The 22,298-nt window shown below is 38.6% G+C and overlaps 1 protein-coding gene across 3 annotated transcripts in view; it reads left to right on the top strand.

Moving 5' to 3' along the window:
- The window catches only part of CBL (Cbl proto-oncogene), a 120,455-nt gene that overhangs the window by 65,949 nt on the left and 32,208 nt on the right, over positions 1–22,298 (top strand). For 2 of the 3 annotated variants that reach the window (XM_028516519.2, XM_036028403.1), the window contains 2 exons: positions 13,059–13,205; positions 16,354–16,510. The exons of the other annotated variant lie outside the window; for it this stretch is intronic. In XM_028516519.2, coding sequence (XP_028372320.1) covers positions 13,059–13,205; positions 16,354–16,510 — 304 coding nt within the window. The remainder of the gene's footprint in view (positions 1–13,058; positions 13,206–16,353; positions 16,511–22,298) is intronic. 3 annotated transcript variants of the gene reach the window in all.

Below are 22,298 nucleotides of genomic sequence, written 5' to 3'. Positions count from 1 at the left end.
GTTGCTCTTGTTACGGTGGGGGGCGGAGCCTTAGGTGCTCACCGGGGCTGGGCACCCCAGTCGCTAGATTGTGACGTTATATGTGGGGGCGGGGCGGGAGCGGGGCGGGAGAAAACAATGGCGGTAGTTCTGTTCCCCTGGACTCAGACCCTTGTCTGGGCTTCTGGGCCGCGAGTTCTGCCCTGGTCCACAATCGCTACCACTCTGGGTCTGCCAGCCGCAGCTTGCGTACTCAGGGATCACCGCTGCCTTCTTGCGCCCCCGGATGGCTTTTGCGCCGATTTCGCGCCAAACCTTCCCCCGACCTCCGCGCGCTGCCGACCCGAGCCAGCCCCACGCCTGCCGGCTCGTCTTCTCCTACCAGTCCGGATGAACGCGTCTACTTCAACTTCTTGGCTGCCCGACTTCCATTCAGATAAATCCTCTGCCGGATCTGGGTGTTATTCTGATAGTAAATTATTGTTGTAAATTATTGGTTTTCTAATCTTGGTTGTACGAGGAGGTACGGTGCGTCCACCTATTCCTCCATCTTGCCGGAAGTCCGAGATATCCCTCCTTATCTTTAGCCACAACATGTGGGTGTGAGACCAGCTTGTTCTGCATCTCCATCCCTCCTACCAGTCTCCATGCAGCCTTTTCTGTATATTCTTATAGGGCTTCTTATTCAGCTGGACTTCGGATAATTCTCTGTATGGATGTTTGGTAGTTGTAATTTTGATGTGGTCGTTGGAAGATGGGAGTACAATTTTCACCTACTCCTTCATCTTGACCAAGTCTGATTATATTCTCGAACTCCTTAGGAAATAAGCATGCTGGTACCAAAAGTTAATGTAGGTTAGTGAGCATTTGCTTAATGTTCACAATGGTTTTAAAGCTTTTTTTTTCCTGACTACACTAAAAACCAAAGGCATTAACTTAGAAATATTATGCTTCAATAGTCTGTCCTTTAATGAGAATATATCATATTAATCATTTTAAAATATTGACTCTGGTATAAGTAGTCTCTCTTAAATGAGTTAGGAAAGAAGGAATATATCTGGGGAAAAAGTAAATATTTTCTGGTAGTAACTACACAGTGGAGAAGTTTGGAAAATACTACTTTATGGGAGTAGTCAAGGTTAATATCACCTCGGATGTTGTGTGGACCTTATGTATCCCTGATATGATAGAATGAGAAGAGCACTTCTCTTCTGTGGTACTGTTCTGTAAAATCATAACCCGGTCAGAATATGAAAGAAAAATAGCACAAATTGAGTGGTGGTCTACAAAAATACCTGAGCTACCTCTCAAAATGATCAAGGTCATGATGGAAAGCAAGGAAAGATTAAGAAACTATCACAGACCAGAGGAGACTAAGGATATATAAAGAATTAGTGTAATTTGGTATGCTGGATTGACTCCTGGAACAGATAATGACATTAATGGAAAAAAATAGTGAAATCTGTATAAAGTCTGGGTTTAGTTAATAGGACTATGCTGATGTTGGTTTCTTAGTTTTGACAGATGTACCAGAGTATTACAAGATGATAATATTAAGGGGAATTGAAACTGAATGAGGGGTATATGGGAATGTTCTGTACTATCTTTGCAACTTTTCTGTAAACCTAAAATTCCAAAATAAAAATTTATATTTTCCAATCAGTTCTACAAATTTTATTAACTGCAAAGCAGTGTGCTCACTACTGCAGAGGATAAAGTATGTAAGATACCTTCCCTGGCCCTTCCTTGTAGAGTTGTCATTCTTACTAGGGAATAAGACAACTAATACATAGTAGAGCATGATGGAACCTATGCAAAATATAAAGAAATACGATTTGGGGGGAGGGTGGTGGTGTCCAAAGCTGCAAAGTAATATTAAATGAAGACTGGCAAACCTGTTTTCTCTCCCCCAACACATACCAAGGAGATACCGTATAAGTGAACTTTGAATGGGCAAGATTTCAGTAACCATAGTCATTGAAAAGGAAATAACTGTGTGTATCATACCAATGAGATTGGGTACGTGAATCAGAAAGACCTACTCTGCCACTGAAGACTTTGGGCAAGTTGTTTAATATCACTAAGTCTTTGTTTCTTATTTGTAAAATAGGATTAGTGATTCCTCTTCATAGCATTATTAAGAGAGTTATACGAAGTATACATGTAGTTGAGCAAAGTATCTCATATATAGTAACTTATTAGTGTTAACTATTAGAAATGAAGAGAGGCATATATTTTTGTAATATGATCATCACCTGGCCAGTTCAGACAGGATATAATGGGAAAGGATAGGATGGGAAATACTGAGCAGTGTATATTTAGGAAAGTAAGTCAGGACCATAGTGTTTTGGCTCATAAACTGAGCAGTTTGAATTTTTTGGTGGTTATTGGGAAGTCAATGAAGATTTTTGTGCAGGGGAAATAAGGAGATTGAGTCTCTTAAAACTAATTTGGTAGAAGGATGAGAGGAGTGTTGGAGATTCTCATAGGGTTGATGCCTTCCCGTGTCCCTGGAGAATTAGATTTAGTTGTAGAACTCTGTGAAACAGCTCAGAATGTTCTGGGTATTATTGTTACGTGATGGTAATCTATTACCATGTAGCGTGGGAGTCTCAAAAGCAGGATACTATATTTGAGTATAGTATGAAGTATAGTATACTTAATATATATTTAATAAAAAAGGTTATTGATACTTTTAGGTATATTGGCTTAGAACTTCTTTTGTAAAGGGGATGGTTTTCATCTTAAAGCAGTTTAAGCTTTAAAGAGTTAAATAGTACTTCATTGACTTCTTGTGAAGCTTTGTTGAGAGAAGTTCCTGTTGTGTCTATTTTTAAAGCTCCTTACTGTGAGCAGAGGATGCTGCTATTGAGTTTCAAATGTCATCTCAATATGTTCTCACTCAGCATTCTTTGAATGACATTAGTGTTTGTCTATAAGGTTTTTAGTTTAATGAATAGGAAAAGCAGCACAGTTATCACTGAAATGGTACCAGTAATTGAAATACTTAAAAGTACTGATCATTTCATCTTTCAGCAATATAATTAATCTATCATATATATGAGTTTTTCAGCCCACAACATTAGCAAAGAATGGGTTATATGGTGACCTCATTTTGAGAATATTTTGCAACTCCAAAATGGCATCTATAATGTTGTACAGTTTGTTAATCATTATATTATAAATGTTAATCATTTGGAAATTTGCTCCCTGGTCAGTACAGGACCACTAGGTCCCCAAATATTAAAACAGACTTCATTCTCAGATTTTTTAGTCATACAGAAAAGTCGAAAGAATTTTACAAGAATTGTATACCTATCACTTAGATTCTATAATTAACTAGTTTCTAAAAGGAAAGTTCTGCTTCTCTTTTTAAAAATCAAATGTTTTTTCGGATTCTCTGAACCTTTTTCACAAGGCAATATTTTGAAATGACAGATTTTTGATGTTTTTGTGTTATTTCTTCAGAAATTATAAAATTCTTTGAGTAAAATAATTAACATGTTCTGGGATTTATCCAATCCCTAGTGTCAGAGTAGATGACAATGCTTTAGTTTATCAGATTAGATTAATTTTCAGGCCCTATATACAGTTCATACAATTAACTGCTTATTTTAAATTCCATAATATTACAATTCTTTACAGGCAGGAATAAAATATACTTTTAAAAATTATTATTACTTGGTAAAATTTCTAGCCCTCAGTCATATAAGGATAGGCACTAGCTGTCTTTCTCTCATATCATCTTCAACCCACTTATGAAATTAAACTAACAGTTAAGATTTCTTTTCCAATTTCAAATTGGTGTTATAGCATAAATTTATACATATTTATACATAGAAAGAGACTTTAAGAGTAACTGACTCCATTTTCCTTATATTACTTCTGTGGCAAGAGACGCTCAGAGAGGGTAAATAACTGCCCAAGGACACAATAAGTTAATAGGAGATCAGGACATACATTTGAGATCTCTAGTCCTCTTAAGTATTATCATATGTATATATTTTCAGGTACTCCTTTGTAGAAGGAATTAAAAAGCATGCTTGTCAATCATATAATTTATCTCTAACTATCAAAATGCAGTTAAAAAAAAAAACCCTAAGTGAGAACATCTTTATGAATACCTTGGACTAATTGTATTGTAGGTCATTTTTTTTTTTCTAGAAGACCCCAGTCTCTTAATATTAATTTCTTCTCAAAACTGTTACGGTATTTATTTCTAAGGGATTCTCACTAAAACAACAAAAAAAGAGTGATACTGTCTCAGGTGGGAACAGGTAACCAGGTTCTTTTTTTTTATATATATATATTTATTTATTTATTTATTTTTAGAGAGGGAATGGAGGGAGAGAGAGAGAGAGAGAGAGAGAAAGAGAAACATCAATGTGCGGTTGCTGGGGGTTATGGCCTGCAACACAGGCATGTACCCTGGCTGGGAATCGAACCTGGGACACTTTGGTTCCCAGCCCGCGCTCAGTCCACTGAGCTATGCCAGCCAGGGCTTGGTAACCAGGTTCTTAGTGATCGGGACAAAGAACTGAACCGAACACCCAGAGTTTATAGAAGAGAACATGGGAGCCGGCCAACTCCAAGAAGAGATTGACCTCATGGGCTGGAGGGACTTTATTCTTATTGGGCAGATCCTTCCTGGCTAGTTTTGGTGGGCTTTTACTGAGCATGTACAAGTAATTGCATTACTTTAAAGCTACTGCACATGTGGTCTCCCATGATCCTCCCCGATTGGCCACCAGGGAAGAGGGTCCCACAATGTTACTGAATTGATCCCTGTTTCTCCTGGGGTTACCCTGTACTAGGTTTACCTTTACCTAAACCAGAGAATTATAGCTCTCCATATTAAAGATTGGTGAAAAGAAAGGAGTTATTTATTTAAGTTATACAGGCTAAAAGTAATGTCTTCATCAAAATCCCAAAGTCCCTCGAAACACCCACAAACACACACAGTCCTTCCTTCCCCCCTTTGCCCAGCCTGGGGTACTGTATCTCAGGGAAAGAAATAGAAGTCCATGGCTCAGGCAGCTTGAGGTTCTTCCCAGTAATCCGTGCTTGGCTGGTAGGCCTTCCTCGGTTCCCAGCACCATCAGCTGTGTTGCCGGGATCTCCAGCTAAAGCCGCGTGGTGATTCTTCTCATGGCTGTGGGGGTGGGGAGGGTCCCCCTATGCCAAAAGTGCGTGGTTCTCCTTACATGGCTGCAGCCATGTGCTTCTCTTCAATGGCTGCCGAGTCTGGGTCTTCAATATCTTTCAATATCCTTCCAGTTTTACTGGGCTCCATCCATGAGTCTGCGCTGGGGCAGCCCCATGTCGTGGAGCCGATCATCTGCAAGTTCTCATGCAGGTGGTGTAACTAGGGGTAGTTGCCTCCCAGTTACATCTTGGGGGGAAGTTCCTTCCATCCCCCTGGCTCAGAGCATGGCCACAGCTATTTAACACATGCAACCAGTTAAAGGTTATAGATATGTTAAATGACCACACCAGAGGTTAGCTGCAAAGGTTAGTTGCTATGCAAAACAGCTGTGAATGGCCTTGCTCCATGTGTCCCTTCCCCCAACTCACACCTGTGGTGGAGGGTGAGGACATCCTATATATCTTTCTAATATTTCCTGGACACCTTGAGTTTTGGACCCCATTACAAATCCTTCTTTTGGGGACCCTCTGGCTGTACCCTCCTACAATACTACTGTCAATACTTGTGTTAAAAATGAATAAATACACTTTAATATTAAGAATTAACTTATCTCCTCATACTGTGTTCTTTTTTTCATTTCCTCTTTCTCTGTAAAGTACTCTGTGGCCAAAAGTTACAAGATAGCTTGTTTTCTGGTATTTCGTATAGTAGTAAGTGCATGGATTGGCATCATTTGAGTTTTTGGTTTATCTGTTATTCTCATAAGGGTACGTTCCAACACTTTCTTGCTTGATATATAGAAATGGTGATTGTGATTCCTATCAGGTGATATTTATTTTTCTACTTTTGAAGCTAAAACGAGTTATAATAGCTTATTTAATTTGCAATATATTTATGTATTGGTGACATAAAGATCTTAGTCCCTTATTAGCTGAAGTTATACTCAGAAAAATTTATGCCATTATTTTAGGCCTGAGATATATTGACTTTTAGAGTAGGACCTTTTAGAGGTTAGGGGAAAAGAACTGACCCCATTCTTGAACTTAAAAAAAATTGACACATACAGAATCAGCATTTGATTATGGGGAAGTTGTGAGGGAAGAGAAGAGGAAAGCTAGAGTAGATTTTGCAATTGCTTAGATATAGGTAGGTAGTTAGAGTTAAAGGTAGTAAAATGACCTCCCTCAAATACTGAGTTAAAGAAAAATTTGTACTGTGTCCTACTGGAAATTAGGAAAGAAATGTTTTCTCTTCAGGGCATTTACAAAACATGTAACAGGTGTGTTCCTTTGTGGATCTTTGGAGAGTTGTTAGAACATATTGTATGAAATGAAGTAACTGCTGAGAGAATTTTGAAAAGCATTGGTTACCCTGTAATAATACCCAAATATCCATTATACCTTATTGTTCTAAGTATACATTTTAGACTGCTGATTAAACTCTGCACTATCCACTGTAGACACTGAACCATAAGTAAGCCTAAGCCTTAAAATGTTATTGAACAGAATTTCAGCTCAGCAGTTACAAAATGCTCTGACCAATGGGCTTTTATAAATTCCTTATTTCTTTTTAAGAAATGTGATGCTTACGATGCACATCTCTGTTGGTTTTAAGAAATGTAAGCTGGCTTTTGGAGGGGATGCATTCTGGAGTAAGAAAGTGTCTTCAATTGATTTTTAGTAACTATTTCAGTCAGCACTTTGAACTGCTCTTGGGTACCTGGTGCCATTACATCCCATGGTCAGTAACTTTCCCTTTTTTGTGGCTTACTTCACAAATTAAGAAAACTTTCTGTCCATTGTGTATGTGTATTTTATCTCTGGTCCAACAGAGTGCTGGATACTTGGTAGATTCTCATTGGAGAACTATTTGAAGACTTAAAGATGCTGATAGGGCTAAACATTCCAAGATTCACTTCCTGTCTTTTTACTTGAGACTTGCCTTAAAAAATATTAACACTCAGAGAAGTTCCTAAGGCCACCCTCTGAAACGGCAACCCTCCATGACGTGCTTTCACACCCTACCTTGTGTTTCTTCAAAGCACTTTTTCCCCGCCACCTGATACCTCCCATGTGGATTTAAATGCAGTGATAGCAGGAACCATTGTTTTGTTCATTGTTGTATCCATCCCTACTGCCTAGCACTTAGTAGGCATTCAGTTGTTTTCTGGTATAATGAAGGTTAGAAATTGTGCCAAATGCTCAAGGGATATAAACACATACACATCTGAAATGGACTCAGCTCTGTGTGAACATATAACTATAGTATAGGATGGATTCAGATGACTAAGAGAACCTTAGTGAAAATGCTGGGGATATTTTATAGATTTATTACTTCTAGCTGACCTCTTAAGAGATGACATTTAAGCTGGGTCTTATTTCTGACTAGGGATACAGATAAGCAGAAGCTCAGAGGCAGGAAAGTGAATACATATAGTAGTAGTACATATAAGAAAAGATAAGGTATTCAATTTTTCTGCAACATAATAGTAAATAACTAAGAAATTAGTTAGAAAGGTAGGTTAGATCCAGGTCAATGGAAAGTCTTAAAATCAAAGCTGAATTTGGATTTTGTCTCATTGTCATGGTGGAAATTGTTTTTTCCCCTCCCTAAAAGGCAGTTATATATGGTATGGTTGGACATCCACAGTGAGAGATTGAAGTTTGAATTACAGAGTTGGTAGGTAAAGGTAGCAAGGAGTGTATGTTAGAATAATAATGTAATTCAGGTAGGATTGACAACAAATGGTCAGCAAATTGACAAATAAATCAGATACGGAGAATAAGGAAAATGGAAGAAGTCAAAATGGGTCCAAGGTTTTGAACTTGTGGAAAGTAAGATGCTGTTGTCATTAAATATGGAAATAGAGAACATAAAGAAAGTACATTTGAAAAGGAAGATTAATTTTGAACACATTGGCTTGAGGTGGCTAGCATTTGAATGGAGAAATGTGGTAGGCAGATGGAAAGCTATCAAGGCCTGAGATTTGGGAATTGTTTGCAAAGTTGTTTTTAAAGCCTTGAGATTGCAAAGGAAGGATCAGAGGGTAATGGGAAAACAAAGGAAAATAGCAAATTCTTGGGAAATAGCTCTATTAAGAGAATAGGAAGAAAAGGCAACAGAAGAACAAAAGCAAGTAGAACCCAGGAAGGAGACAATATTGGAGAAACCAAGGAAAGATGCTTTAAGGAAGAAGTAAGATTCAAACCTGTTTCTTCCAGAAAGAACTCTGATGTAATGTTGGGAGTGGTGATATGTATTTTTTCTGTCATATCGTACATTATTTTGCCGAACTTACTGTTTAGCATAGTTTTTTACATGTAGTAGGTTCTGACAGTTGGGCTTATCTTAAGGGATTCTTGGACTCTTGCCTGCATATCTTTTAAGAATTAATATTTGGCAGAATGTTATATTAATATTGAGGCTCAGTGCACGGTGCCTCAATATTAATATAACATGCAGTCTGGTGTCCTGCTGGAATACTAAGTAAAATCTTTGGAAATAATTTGTGCTTTGAAGATTTACTACCAAATTACCTGATTCAGAATTCCTCTGTGATAATTCTTGATCTTTTTTCTTTTTCTCTTTGAAATAGTAAAAATTCTAATCAGCAATAATTGAAGGATCTCAAAGTGCAAGGAGGAAAACAATGGAATTTAGGCATTACATAAGTGCTTGTATTTGAGCTGTTTAGAATATAAATTATTTCAAGGCTATCTTCAAGGAACATCAACATTTATCATTTTTATAGGTGCTTTCAGAAAACAAATAGGAAGCTAGAAAGAAAATAACTTGCAACAGGTACAGGAAGACAAATATCAAAACACTGAAGCTGATTTGTTGGTATTCTCAATTGAAAGATTTCAGCAGCATTTTGCAGAAGAGTCAGGCTAGAGAGAATTGGTTACTTTGGTGCAGCATTTTATCCAGGAAAGACAAAGGTGGGACTGATGGTGACCCTCCAGTATAGCACAAAGAAAAATCTATACCAGAAATATTTTTTTCAGTCAATCAAATTTGATCAAGAATTTTCTTGAAATTTTATACTCCACTTGCATGACAAGAGGTGGCTTTTGAATACACAAATACTAATTATTGAGGTAAAGGAAAAATAAGTATAATCTAAAGCATTTATATCTTGTTTTCTTTGACATTATCATTAAAGATAAAGGTAACCTGCTTAAAAGACGTACCTAAAAGTAGAGAGATTATCTGGTGTGTTAAATTGATACTGCATGGCATCTTTATAATCACACCCATTAAATAGAGGTTATTGGAATAAAGTTAACTAATGGTTAGAGTAGTAGCACATGCACTTAGGTAGAAATTTTTACATAGTTTGGAAGTTAACATTTCATTTTTGGAAAGAAACAGGAATTGTTTCGGTAAAATCTGATTTAGTGAAAATATTTGTTAGGTCTGGATTTTTTTTTAATATTTTTATTGATTATGCTTTAACAGTTGTCCCATTACCCCCCTTCATTCCTCTCCACCCTGCACACCCTCTCCAACCCACATTCCCCCCCCTTTAGTTCGTGTCCATGTGTCTTAAGTTCTTTAGCTTCTACATTTCCCATACTATTCTTGCCCTCCACTTGTCTATTTCCTACCTACCATCTATGCTACTTATTCTCTGTACGTTTTCCTCCTCTCTCCTCCTCCCACTCCCCTGTTGATAACCCTCTTTGTGATCTCCATTTCTGTGGTTCTGTTCCTGTTCTAGTTGTTTGCTTAGTTTGTTTTTGTTTTTGTTTTAGGTGTGGTTGTTAATAATTGTGAGTTTGCTGTCATTTTACTGTACATATTTTTTGTCTTCTCTTTCTTAGATAAGTCCCATTAACATTTCATATAATAAGGGCTTGGTGATGATGAACTCTTTGAACTTGACCTTATCTGAGAAGCACTTTGTCTGCCCTTCCATTCTAAATGAAAGCTTTGCCGGATAGAGCAATCTGGGATGTATGCCCTTGCCTTTCATGACTTGGAATACTTCTTTCCAGCTCCTTCTTGCCTGTAAGGTCTCTTTTGAGAAATCAGTTGACAGTCTGATGGGAACTCCTTTGTAGGTAACTGTCTCCTTATCTCTTGCTGCTTCTAGGATTCTCTCTTTCATTTTAATTTTGGGTAATGTAATTATGATGTGCCTTGGTGTGTTCCTCCTTGGGTCCAACTTCTTTGGGACTTTCTGAGCTTTCTGGACTTCCTGGAAGTCTATTTCCTTTACCAGAATGGGGAAGTTCTCCTTTATTATTTGTTCAGATAAGTTTTCCACTTGTTGCTCTTTCTCTTCTCCTTCTGGTACACCTATAATTCGGATGTTGGAACATTTAAATGTGTCCTGGAGGTTCCTAAGCCTCTCTTCAGGTTTTTGAATTTGTATTTCTTCATTCTTTTCTGATTGTATGTTTTTTTCTTTCTTCTGGTCCACTCCATTGATGTGAGACCCAGCTTTCATTCCATCGCTATTGGTTCCCTGTGCATTTTTCTTCATTTCATTTATTGTAGCCTTCATTTGTTTATCTAATTTGTGACCAAAATCAACCAATTCTGTGAGCATCCTGATCACCACTGCTTTGAACTGTGCCTCTGATAGGTTGGCTATATCTTGGTCGCTTAAAAGTACTGGCTCTGGGGCGTTCAATTCTGTTTGAGCCATCTTTTTTTCCCCTTTGGTCTCGTCTTGCCTGTTACGCATGAGGTGTGGAGCCGTAGGTGTTCACCAGGGTGGGGCACCCCAGTTGCTGGGTTGTGACGCTGTATGTGGGGGTGGGGTCCGAGAGGGAACAGTGGCACTTGCTCCTCTCTCCATCAGACCTCAGTCCCTTCCGCTGCTTCCCCCGAGCAAACTGGGCACCTCTGGTGCTCGTTCCCATGTGGGTTGGCTTGTGCACCCCGTGGGACTTTCCAAGGACCTCTCCTGTGAGGCTGGGAGTCTCTCCCTGTGCCTCAATCCCCACAGGTGTTTTCAGTCAGTGCCCTGAGGCTCTATTTCCCAGCGCTGGGATCCTGGGTTGCATGCAGTGCCTTGCTTCACAATTGCTGCCTTGGCTGGGGTCTGCCAGCTGGTACAGCTGGTACGGTCTTGCGCACCCGGTCCCAATGCTCTTTGCTCTCCGTGCTTCCACCAGCGCCTGGCTGTTGGACTCCATCCCTCCTACCGGTCTGGATGAACGTGTCTATTTTAACTTCTTTGTTGTCCGACTTCCATAGAGTTCAATTTTCTGTCAGTTCTGGTTGTTACTCGGTTTCTAAATTGTTGTTGTCCCTATCTTGGTTGTGAGAGGAGGCACAGTGTGTCTATCTATGCCTCCATCTTGGCCGGAAATCTGAAGCTTGTTTAGGTCTGGATATTTAAATAATCCTTTTTATTGATAGTTTTAATTTGTGTAAGTTATATAATATTTTTATTATCCAGAATAGCTTAAGTAAAGCAGGAAATAATACATTTTGCTTTTCTAACATTTCTTTTCTCTTTGAGTGGTTATAGCAGTGTATAAGTTCTTATACTTATTTGTTGAATACTCTTACATGTCATCCCCAAAAAGTTAATTTGTTACTTCATGCTCAGAGTTATTGGGCCTGATTAATTTGTTTTAAAATAATATTTCTTTATTTTTAGAGAGGGGAAGGGAGGGAGAGAGGGAAACATCAATGTGTTGTTGGCTCTCAATTGCCCCCTGCTGGGGACCCGGCCTGCAACCCAGGCATGTACCCCGACTGAGAATCGAACATGTGACTCTTTGGTTCTCAGGCCAGCACCCAACCCACTAAGCCACACCAGCCAGAGCAGGCCTGATTCATTTTAAGATTCAAAGTCTTAAAATATATTACTGTCAAAAATTTTTTTCTTATTTAGTATGCATCATCTATTTGAATGGAGGGAATAGAAAATGACCTAGTGGATTCAGCAGTGTTTATGCTGTTATACTTACCTTTTATATATAGTATTAGGGCAAAAATAATTTCTAAAGCCTTCCTTTGAACAAAGATAACAATATCATAGATTATAGCTGACCCTTGAAAAATGCAGGTGTTAGAGGTGCCTAGGAGCTCCCCCACCCCCACAATCAAAAATCCATGTATGACTTTGTCCCAAGACTGAAGTACTAATAGCCTACTGTTGAAAGCCTTACTGATAACATAATCAGTTGATGAACACAGGCCCTGGTCAGGTAGCTCAGTTGGTTAGAGTGTCATCCTTATGTGCCAAGGTTGCGGGTTTGATCCCCGATCAGGGCACATAAAAGAATCAACCAATGAATGCATAGATAAGTGGAACAACAAATCAATGTTTCTCTCCCCTCTCCTTTCTTCTCTCTTTCTAAAATCAATAAATATTTTTAAAAACCATTTGATTAACACAGGTTTTATGTTATATATATATTATATTCTGTGTTCTTAAAGAAAGCTAGAGAAAAGAATGTTAAAATCATGAGGAAGAGAAAATACATTTACTGTCCTATATGTATTTATTGAAAAAAGTCTGCATACATATGGACATACACAGTTTAAACCCATGTTGTTCAAGGGTCAACTGTATTGATACTGTCAATAGCACATTCCTTCCCTTCTTCCCTAGATTTATATATCTTTGATAGTAATGGACCTGAAAGTATATTTGAAAACGACTTAAAAAAAAAAACCTCACGCACAGATGTGATGTTTTCATTGCTTTTAGAGGGGGGAGGAGAGAGAGAAGAGAAGAGAAACATTGATTGATGGCCTCCCATATGCACCCCAACCAGGGATTGAACCCACAACTTCTTGGTGTATGGGATGCTGTTCCAACCAACTGAGCACCCAGGCAGGGCCAAAGAGAGTTTTTATATATGTATTTTAATGTTCATAATATTATGTACCTGGTGAATTGAATACAGTGAAGACAAATAATTTTATGTATTTATTTAATTTTTGCATTTATGATTATTTATAGGCGAAACTTAACCAAATTGTCCCTGATCTTCAGCCACATGCTGGCAGAACTAAAAGGAATCTTTCCAAGTGGACTCTTTCAAGGAGACACATTTCGAATTACTAAAGCAGATGCTGCAGAATTTTGGAGGAAAGCTTTTGGGGAAAAGTAAGTGACTCAAAACAATGAATTTGAATTATGAAGAACTAAGGCTTATATTGTGAGTTTAGTTTTTTTTTTTTAAGATTTTATTGATTTATTTTTAGAGAGAGGGGAAGGGAGGGAGAAAGAGAGGGAGAGAAACATCAGTGTGTGGTTGCCTCACACTGTATGCCCTCAGCAGGGGACCTGGCCCACAACCCAAGCATGTGCACCTGGCCCACAGCCCAGGCATGTGCCATGCATGTACCAGGCTGGTAGAACTCCCCTTTCTACAAATAGGGACATGTCTTTAGTTTTTTCTGTATCCCCATCATCCCACTCCCCATGTGTCTTACTATCACATTAATGCACCCATCTGCACACAATTTTGCACCTAAGTATTGCAAACTGGTTGATAGGCAGATAGATGGCTGATGGATGATCCACTGGAATTTAGATTTAGAGGAATTCTTTTAACAAATGTATATTGAGTACTTAATAGTTGGTAAGAATTGTTCTAGGAACTGAGGGTTCTGTAGGGAATGAAATAAAAGTGGCAGGCAGTAACAAATACACAAAAATATATAAAGTTTATTTGAATCTTAGTAGTTGTCATGAAGTAAATGCATGGGGAGGTGTCACTGGGAGGGGCTGGGGAGCAGGGAGTTACTCTAGATCACCTCTGAAGAGGTAAAACTTTAGTAGAGACTGGACTGCTAAGATTGAGTCAGGGTGAACATGACCCGGGGTGAACATGCCAAGGTAAACAACCTAGGCATGAAAATTGAACTGGCAACTCGCTGGTTTGCAGGCTGGCACTCAGTCTACTGAGCCACACCAGCCAGGGATGAGTTTAGTTTTTTATTAATGAAATTTAAAACATGGGAAAACAGAGTAAAATAATGACTGTGTGTGTAAATATTATTCAGATTTGATAAACATAAACTCCTTTTTCACCTTTTTCTTTTTTGAAAGAAATAGGCCTGCCCTGGCTGGTGGGGCTCAGTAGATTGAGTGCCATCCTGTGAACCAAAGGGTCACTGGTTTGATTCCCAGTCAGGGCATGTGCCTGGGTTGCAGGGGAGGTCCCCAGTAGGGGGAGCTTGGGAAGCAACCACACATTGATGTTTCCTGCTCTTTCTCCCTCCTAACCCTCTCTCTAAAATAAATAAATAAAATCTTTTTTTTTTTAAATATGAAATAAGCCTTTGCAGATTCAGCTGAAACCTATGCTCTTTGAACAGTCTTCTCTTCCTTTCCCTATCCACTATAGTTTTAATTGACATTCATGTTTCAAATTATTTGCTATTGCAAGCACTGCTGCAGTGAACAAAACTGTTATTTGCCTTCATATGCAAGAGTTTCTCCTTATTCACATACCTAGGAGAGGAATTGCTGAGTCAGAGGGTTTCACATTTTCTGCTTTGTCAAATTGCTTTCCAAAGTAGTTGTACTAGTTTATGTTCCTATAAGTAGAATGCTTGAGTTCCAGTAGCTTTGCAATTTGGCTAACACTGGTAATAGAAATTGATACCATATTTTGCTTTATATTCCCAATGACATGGGAGATGGTACATCTTTTCACATTTATGCCTAGTCAGGATTCTTCTTCTGACTTGCCTATTGCTCTTCCCGACTTCCATTTTGCTATTGAGTTGTTTTGTGTTTTTTTTTTCATGTCATAAGGTATTAATTCTTTGTTACATTACAAATATATTCTCCTACTCTATGGCTTGTCTTTTCACTTTGTTATGTTGTCTTTTGAAATACAGAAGTTTTAAATTCTGTAGCCAATTTTATGAGTCAAGCTTATATTTTTATACATATTAATATAAATGTCCTGACATATCTGAAAATTTTTAAAAACCATCACCTAAGGATATATTCATTGATATTAGAGAGAGAGGTTGGGGAGAAGAGGAGAGAGAGAAACAGTCAGTGCATCCCATACATGCCCTGATTGGGGACTGAACCCTCAATCTTAGGTGTATGTCCTGACAGGGGATCGAATCTACAACATTTTGGTGCACGGGACAACATTCCAACTAACCGTGCCATCTGCAGAGCTCTATCTGAAAATGTTTTTTATATTTTTATTTTTAAAGATTTTATTTATTTTTATAGAGAGGAAGAGTGAGGGAAAAAGAGAGGGGGAGAAGTGTTGATGTGTGAGAGACGCCATCCATGGGTTGCCTCCCCTGTAACCCAACTGGGGATCCAGCCCACAACCCAGGCATGTGCCCTGACTAGGAATCGAACTGGCAACCTTTTGGTTCGTAGGCTGGCACTCAGTCCACTGAGCCACACCACCAGGGCATCTGTATCTGAAATTTTGAATCATAGAGATGAAAAAGATAAAAAACAATGTAATTTTCCAGTTGAATATATAGGTCCTAACATATCTCTTTAAATGCCACCTTTATTTATTTTTTAAATTAGGTTTACATATAAAATATAGAATAATTAGGAATTTAGAAAACCTAGTTGAAGAGGATGTGAGTAAGTTTAACTTTGTTCCTTTAACTGAATAACAACATTAGAAAAGAGTTCAAAACACTACTTGATTTTCAGGCAAGGGACTATATAAGCTTTTCAAAGACTTTGTTTTAAAGATCTTAAGAAAGAAATCCCATAATATCTCTTGCTAGCCTTATGTGGGGTTTATGTTCAGTAATTTCTTCCTCGCCTGCATCAGAACTCTTCTTCCTGTACCTTAAGCCTATTTCCTCTTGTCTAGTCTTTGATGGTGTGGGTTCCCCAAAGAACTTACAATATTTTACATGGTTTTTAAAAATTAATTTATACATAGGCTTTCAGTTAGTAAAGGACTGGCCCATAGATCACATTTATTATAGAAAAAGAGTACTCTCATTTCTCTTTCTGTACTTCTCTATTAGAACAAGTGACTAAAGAAAGATGAGAAAGGAGATTAATTTGTGACATTCTGCCAAAGAACAGTGGGAAAAGACTTCTCTATTAATTTACTCACTAGGAGGTTAAGAAATACATCATTTACTTCCTTTCTGTTCTTAATCCAAAATATAGCTCAGCTTCCTTAAGAGCACTGAAATTGATTGTGAGAGCTTAATGTGGCTTTCTTTTCCTTGAGTATAGCAATGCCCAGCATTACCTGTTTCTCACTTTGTGCCTTCTTAACCCGTCCACCTTATCCCAGGACAGTAGTCCCTTGGAAGAGCTTCCGACAGGCCCTTCATGAAGTACATCCCATCAGTTCTGGGCTGGAGGCCATGGCTCTGAAATCCACAATTGATCTGACCTGCAATGATTACATTTCAGTTTTCGAATTTGACATCTTTACACGACTCTTTCAGGTAGGATACTAAAAAGTTGGTTAAAGTAGTTATTGCTGCTTTTCTGAAGAGGAAGCTTTAAAAGTTAATATTTGGGATTTTTCCTATCATAAAATTGTTTTAATTTTAGAAACTATAAACAGAAAAAGAGTAGAACTACCTTGTATTTCATATTTCTGTATAGATACAGATATGTATATGCACATACAGTATTTTTGGGTAAAAATAACTATACAATCTGCTTTCTTCCCCTCACATTTATAATCTTTCTTTGTTAGTAATAGTATTCTGCATCATTTTAATGATTGTAGAATGTCCAGAAAATGGGCATACAGTCATGTGCTACATAACAGGGACTTTTTTCTGAGAAATGCATTGTTAGCTAGTTTCATTTTTGCACAAACACCATAGGGTGCACTGACACAAACCTAGATGGTACAGCTTAAATACCTCTGTACGTACGGTAGTCTATTGCTCCTAGGTTACAGACTTTTATAGTATGTTATTGTACTGAATACACTAGGTAGTTGTAACACAGTGTTAAGTGTTTGTGTATCTAAACATAGAAAAGGTACAGGAAAAATATAGTATAAAGGATAGAAAATGGTACATCTTTATGGGACAATTACTGTGAATGGAGCTTGCAGGATTGGAAGTTGCTCTGGCGCGTCATTGAGTGAGTGGTGAATGAACATATAAAGGTCTAGGACATTACTATACACTTCTGTAGACTATAAACATTGTACACGTAGGCTACATCAAATTTATACATAATATGAGACTACATCACGTACAAAAGAAAATGATATATTCAACATTATGGAGTAAACACAAGCTATATGAGGCTGCTGCTGGCATGACAAGGCATGCTGTTTTGTTTTGTTTTTTAATGTGTTTTATAGATTATGCTATTACAGTTGTTCCATTATCCCCCCTCATTCCCCTCCACCCTGCACACCTTCTCTCACCCACATTGCCCCCCTTTAGTTCATGTCCATTTGTCATACATATAAGTTCTTTGGCTTCTATATTACTCCCCTCACACCCCGTCTATTTTCTACCTACCATCTAAGCTACTTATTCTCTACCTTTTCCCCTTCTCTCCTCCTTCCACTCCCCTGTTAATAACCCTCCTTGTGATCTCCATTTCTGTGGTTCTGTTCCTGTTCTAGTTGTTTGCTTAGTTTGTTTTTGTTTTTGTTTTTGTTTTTGTTTCAGGTGTAGTTGTTAATAATTGTGAATTTGCTGTCATTTTACTGTACATATTTTTTATCTTCTCTTTCTTAGATAAGTCCCATTAACATTTCATATAATAAGGGCTTGGTGATGATGAACTCCTTGAACTTGACCTTATCTGAGAAGCACTTTATCTGCCCTTCCATTCTAAATGAAAGCTTTGCTGGATAGAGCAATCTAGGATGTAGGTCCTTGCCTTTCATGACTTGGAATACTTCTTTCCAGCTCCTTCTTGCCTGTAAGGTCTCTTTTGAGAAATCAGCTGACAGTCTGATGGGAACTCCTTTGTAGGTAACTCTCCTTATCTCTTGCTGCTTCTAGGAATTTCTCCTTCATTTTTATCTTGGGTAATGTAATTATGATGTGTCTTGGTGTGTTCCTCCTTGGGTCCAACTTCTTTGGGACTCTGAGCTTCCTGGACTTCCTGGAAGTCTATTTCCTTTGCCAGAATGAGGAAGTTCTCCTTTATTATTTGTTCAGATAACTTTTCCACATGTTGCTCTTCCTCTTCCCCTTCTGTTACCCCTGTAATTCGGATATTGGAACCTTTAAAGATGTCCTGGAGGTTTCTAAGCCTCTCCTCTTTTTTTTTTTTTTTAATTCTTGTTTCTTCATTTTTTTCTGATTGGATGTTTCTTTCTTCTTTCTGGTCCACATCGTTGATTTGAGTCCCATTATCCTTCCCATCATTATTGGTTCCTTGTACATTTTCCTTTATTTCACTTAGTGAAGCCTTCATTTTTTCATCTAATTTGCAACCAAATCAGCCAGTTCTGTGAACATCCTGATTGCCAGTGTTTTGAATTGTGCATCTGATAGGTTGGCTACCTCTTCATCACTTAGTTGTATTTTTTCTGGAGCTTTAATCTGTTCTTTTGTTTGGGCCATTTTTTTGTCTTGACGAACCTGTTATGTAGTGAGGGGTGGAGCCTTAGGTATTCACCTGGGTGGGGTAACCCATGTGGCTGGATTGTGATGCTGTATGTGAGGCAGGGATCCAAGAGGGAACAATGGCGCTTGCCCCGCTCTCTGGCAGATTTCAGTCAGTTCCCCTGCTTCCAACAAGCAAATTGGGCTCTTCTGGTGCTGATTCCCATGTGGGTTGGCTTGTGAACATTCTAGAACCTTGTGGGTCTCTCCGATGAACTCTCCTGTGAGGCTGGGAGTTTCTCCCGGCACCTCAGCCCCCATAGGTGTTTTCAGTCAGTGGTTTGAGTTTGAGTTTGAGGCTTTATTTCCCCAAGGTGGGAACCTGGGTTGTGCAGTCTTTCCTGCTACCCAGTTTCGCCTAGTTTATCTGTGCATGAATGTGGGACCACCTGTTCTGTCATCTGCCCCACCTCTGTGCCCAGGGTCTTCACCCAGGCTGCCCAACTCTGCCTCTCCTGCCAGTCAGGAAGAATGTGTCTTCTTTAACTCCTTGGTAGTCGGACTTCCAGACAGTTCGATATTCTGTCAGTTCTGATTATTTTTTTGTTTTTAAATTGTTGTTGTCCTTTTGGTTGTGGAAGGAGGCACAGTGTGTCTACCTACGCCTCCATCTTGGCCGGAAGTCCTACAAGGCATACTGTTTTACAGCAAACTTTTGATAAATAAAAAAAGTATACTTTAAAATAACAATAAAAAGTATTGTGTAATAAATATGTAAACCACTAATGTAGTCATTTATTATCATTAGCAAGTATTATGTACAATTATAATTGTGTGTGTATACTTTTATTTCACTGGCAGCACAGTAGATTTGTTTACACCAATATCACTACATACACATAACGTATTACACTACAATGCTATGGTGGCTATGACATTAGTGATAGTTTTTTTTTAGCTCCATTATAATCTTCATGGGACTACCATGGTATATGAGGTCAGTCATTGACCAAAAACATCATCATGCTGTGCGTTACTGTAATATGATGTATTTAATTAGTTCTGTCATTGGACAATATGTATGTTTCCAACTTTTCTTCTATTATATTGAAATTTTTTTACTTCCAGTCAAGATGGAGGTGTAGGTAAACATGACTTGCCTCCTTGAGCAACCTCAGCAAAAGTTACAATAAACTACAAAACAGCTATCACACAGAATTGTCAGACAGTTGAGCTGTATGGAAGTCCAACAGCCAAGGAATTAAAGAAGTCATACTCATCAAGATTTGCTAGGAGAGGTGCAGTTGTGAAGATGCAGAGACATGGAACGGGCAGTCCCATATCCATGTGTGGTGGATAAAAATTGGGAGAAATAGGCTGGTAGCGAGGGATCCCAGACCTACACCAGACCACCCAGCCCAAGGTTCCAGTGCCAGGAGGATAACTCCCCATAACTTCAGGATGTAAAATCCAATGGGGGTTGGGATGGAGAAAGAAACTGCAGGATTTTCAGGCGTTTCCTCTTAAAAGGCCTGCAACAGACTTAGAACTTACACAGACTCACTCCCTCTGGACACCAGCTGGAAGGGCACCAGTGGCAAATGGGGAGAAACTGAAGTGTCTGGTATCAAAGTGAATGCTAGGGGACAGTTTCCTCCCAGACCACACTCGAGAGGCCAGCTAGCGGCCATTATCCCTTTTCTGAGCCCTCCCCACACAGAGCCACACAGTGGCAACAACATTTCTGAGACTCCATCAACCTGGTTGACATTGGTTGCCCCATGGGTTGTCCCATGGGTTGTCCCACCCTGGCAAATACCTAAGACTGTACCCAATCTAACTTTATGGATGCACCTTTCTACAACAGGCCATGCTACCAAGACAGGGAGTCAAAGCAGCTCTATCTAATACATAGAAACAAACACAGGGCAGCTGCCAAAATGAGGAGACAAAGAAATATGGTCCAAATGAAAGAAGAATACAAAACTCCAGAAAAAGAACCAAACAAAATGGAGATAAGCAACCTATCAGATACAGAGTTGAAAACACTGGTTATGAGGATGCTCAGGAACTCATTGGGTATTCAACAGCATAAAAAAGACCCAGGCAGAAATGAAGGTTACACTAAGTGAAATAAAGAGAAATTTATAGGGAATCAACAGTGGAGTGGATGAAACTGAGAATCAAATCAGTGATTTGGAACATAAAGACGAAAAAAACATTCACACAGAATGGCAAGAAGGGGAAAGAAACCAAAAAATGAGGATAGTGTAAGCAGCCTCTGGAATAACTTCAAGCGATCCAACATTTGCATCATAGGGGTGCCAGAAGGAAAAGAGAAAGAGCCAGAAATTGGAAATGTTCTTGAAAAAATAATGAAAGAAAATGTCCCTATTTGGTGAAGGAATTAGACATACAACTCCAGGAAGCACAGAGAGTCCCAAACAAGATGGATGCAAAAAGGGCCACATCAAGACACATCATAATTAAAATGCCAAAGGTTAAAGATAAAGAGAGAATCTTCAGAGCAGCAAGAGAAAAGCAGAGAGTCACCTACAAAGGAGTTCCCATAAGACTGTCAGCTGAATTCTCAAAAGAACCTTTGCAAGCTGGAAGGGACTGCCAAGAAGTATTCAAAGTGATGAAAAGCAAGGTCCTACAACCTAGATTACTCTATCCAGCAAAGCTATCACTTAGAATGGAAGGGTAGATAAAGTGCTTCTCAGACAAGGTGAAGCTAAAGGAGTTCATCATCACCAAGCCTTGATTATATGAAATGTTAAGAAAAAGATAAAGATCAAAGCTATAAATATTAAAATGGCAGCAAATTCATAACTATCAACAATTGAATAAACTAAAAACAAACTAAACAAAAAAGAAACCAAGCAAACAAGCAGAACAGAAAGAGAATCATAAATATGGAGATTATTTGGAGGGTTATCAGTTGGGGGGAGAACGGGGGGAAAGATGTAGTGATTAAGAAGTACAGATTGATAGGTACAGAATAGATGGGGTTGTTAAGGACGCTATAAGAAATGGAGTAGTCAAAGAACTTAAATGCATGACCCATTGACGTGAACTAAGTGGGGGGATTGCTAGAAAGAATGAGGGGTACTGGGTGGAGGAGGGCAAAGGGGGAAAAGGTACTGTTATACAACTGTAATTGTTCTTGACTGTTAATATTGAGATGTAATAATGCTTCAAAAAGAACTGAAGATTTTTCTTTTTCTTTTTTTAATAATATATATGTGAGACAACTTGAATAAACTTTTATTTGGAACTTCCTTTTTTTAAGTATATTTCATTCATGATGCTATTATAGTTGCCCCAATTTTGTTTCCCCTTTATCCCCCTCCGCCCTTCACCCACCCACTCCCTAGCATTCCCCCATTAGTTCATGTCCATGGTTGTACATATAAGTTATTTGACTTCTTCATTTCTTATACTGTTCTAAATCTCTCCCTATTTTGTGCCTATCAGTTATACTTCTTATTCCATATACCTTCCCCCTATTCCCCCCCCCCACCCCATAATCCTCGTATGATCTCCATTTCTGTGATTCTCTTCCTATTGTAGTTGTTTGCTTAGTTTTTTAGGTTCAGTTGTTGATATATGTGAGTTTGTTGTCATTTTAATGCTCATATTTTTTATCTTCCTTTTCTTAGATAAGTCCCTTTAATATTTCATATAATAAGGGCTTGGT

The sequence above is a fragment of the Phyllostomus discolor genome, chromosome 6, assembly GCF_004126475.2.
Source record: "Phyllostomus discolor isolate MPI-MPIP mPhyDis1 chromosome 6, mPhyDis1.pri.v3, whole genome shotgun sequence".
NCBI classification, from domain to species: domain Eukaryota; kingdom Metazoa; phylum Chordata; class Mammalia; order Chiroptera; family Phyllostomidae; genus Phyllostomus; species Phyllostomus discolor.
Note: the sequence above shows the minus strand (reverse complement) of the source record. Positions and strands in the feature narration are given on the sequence as shown.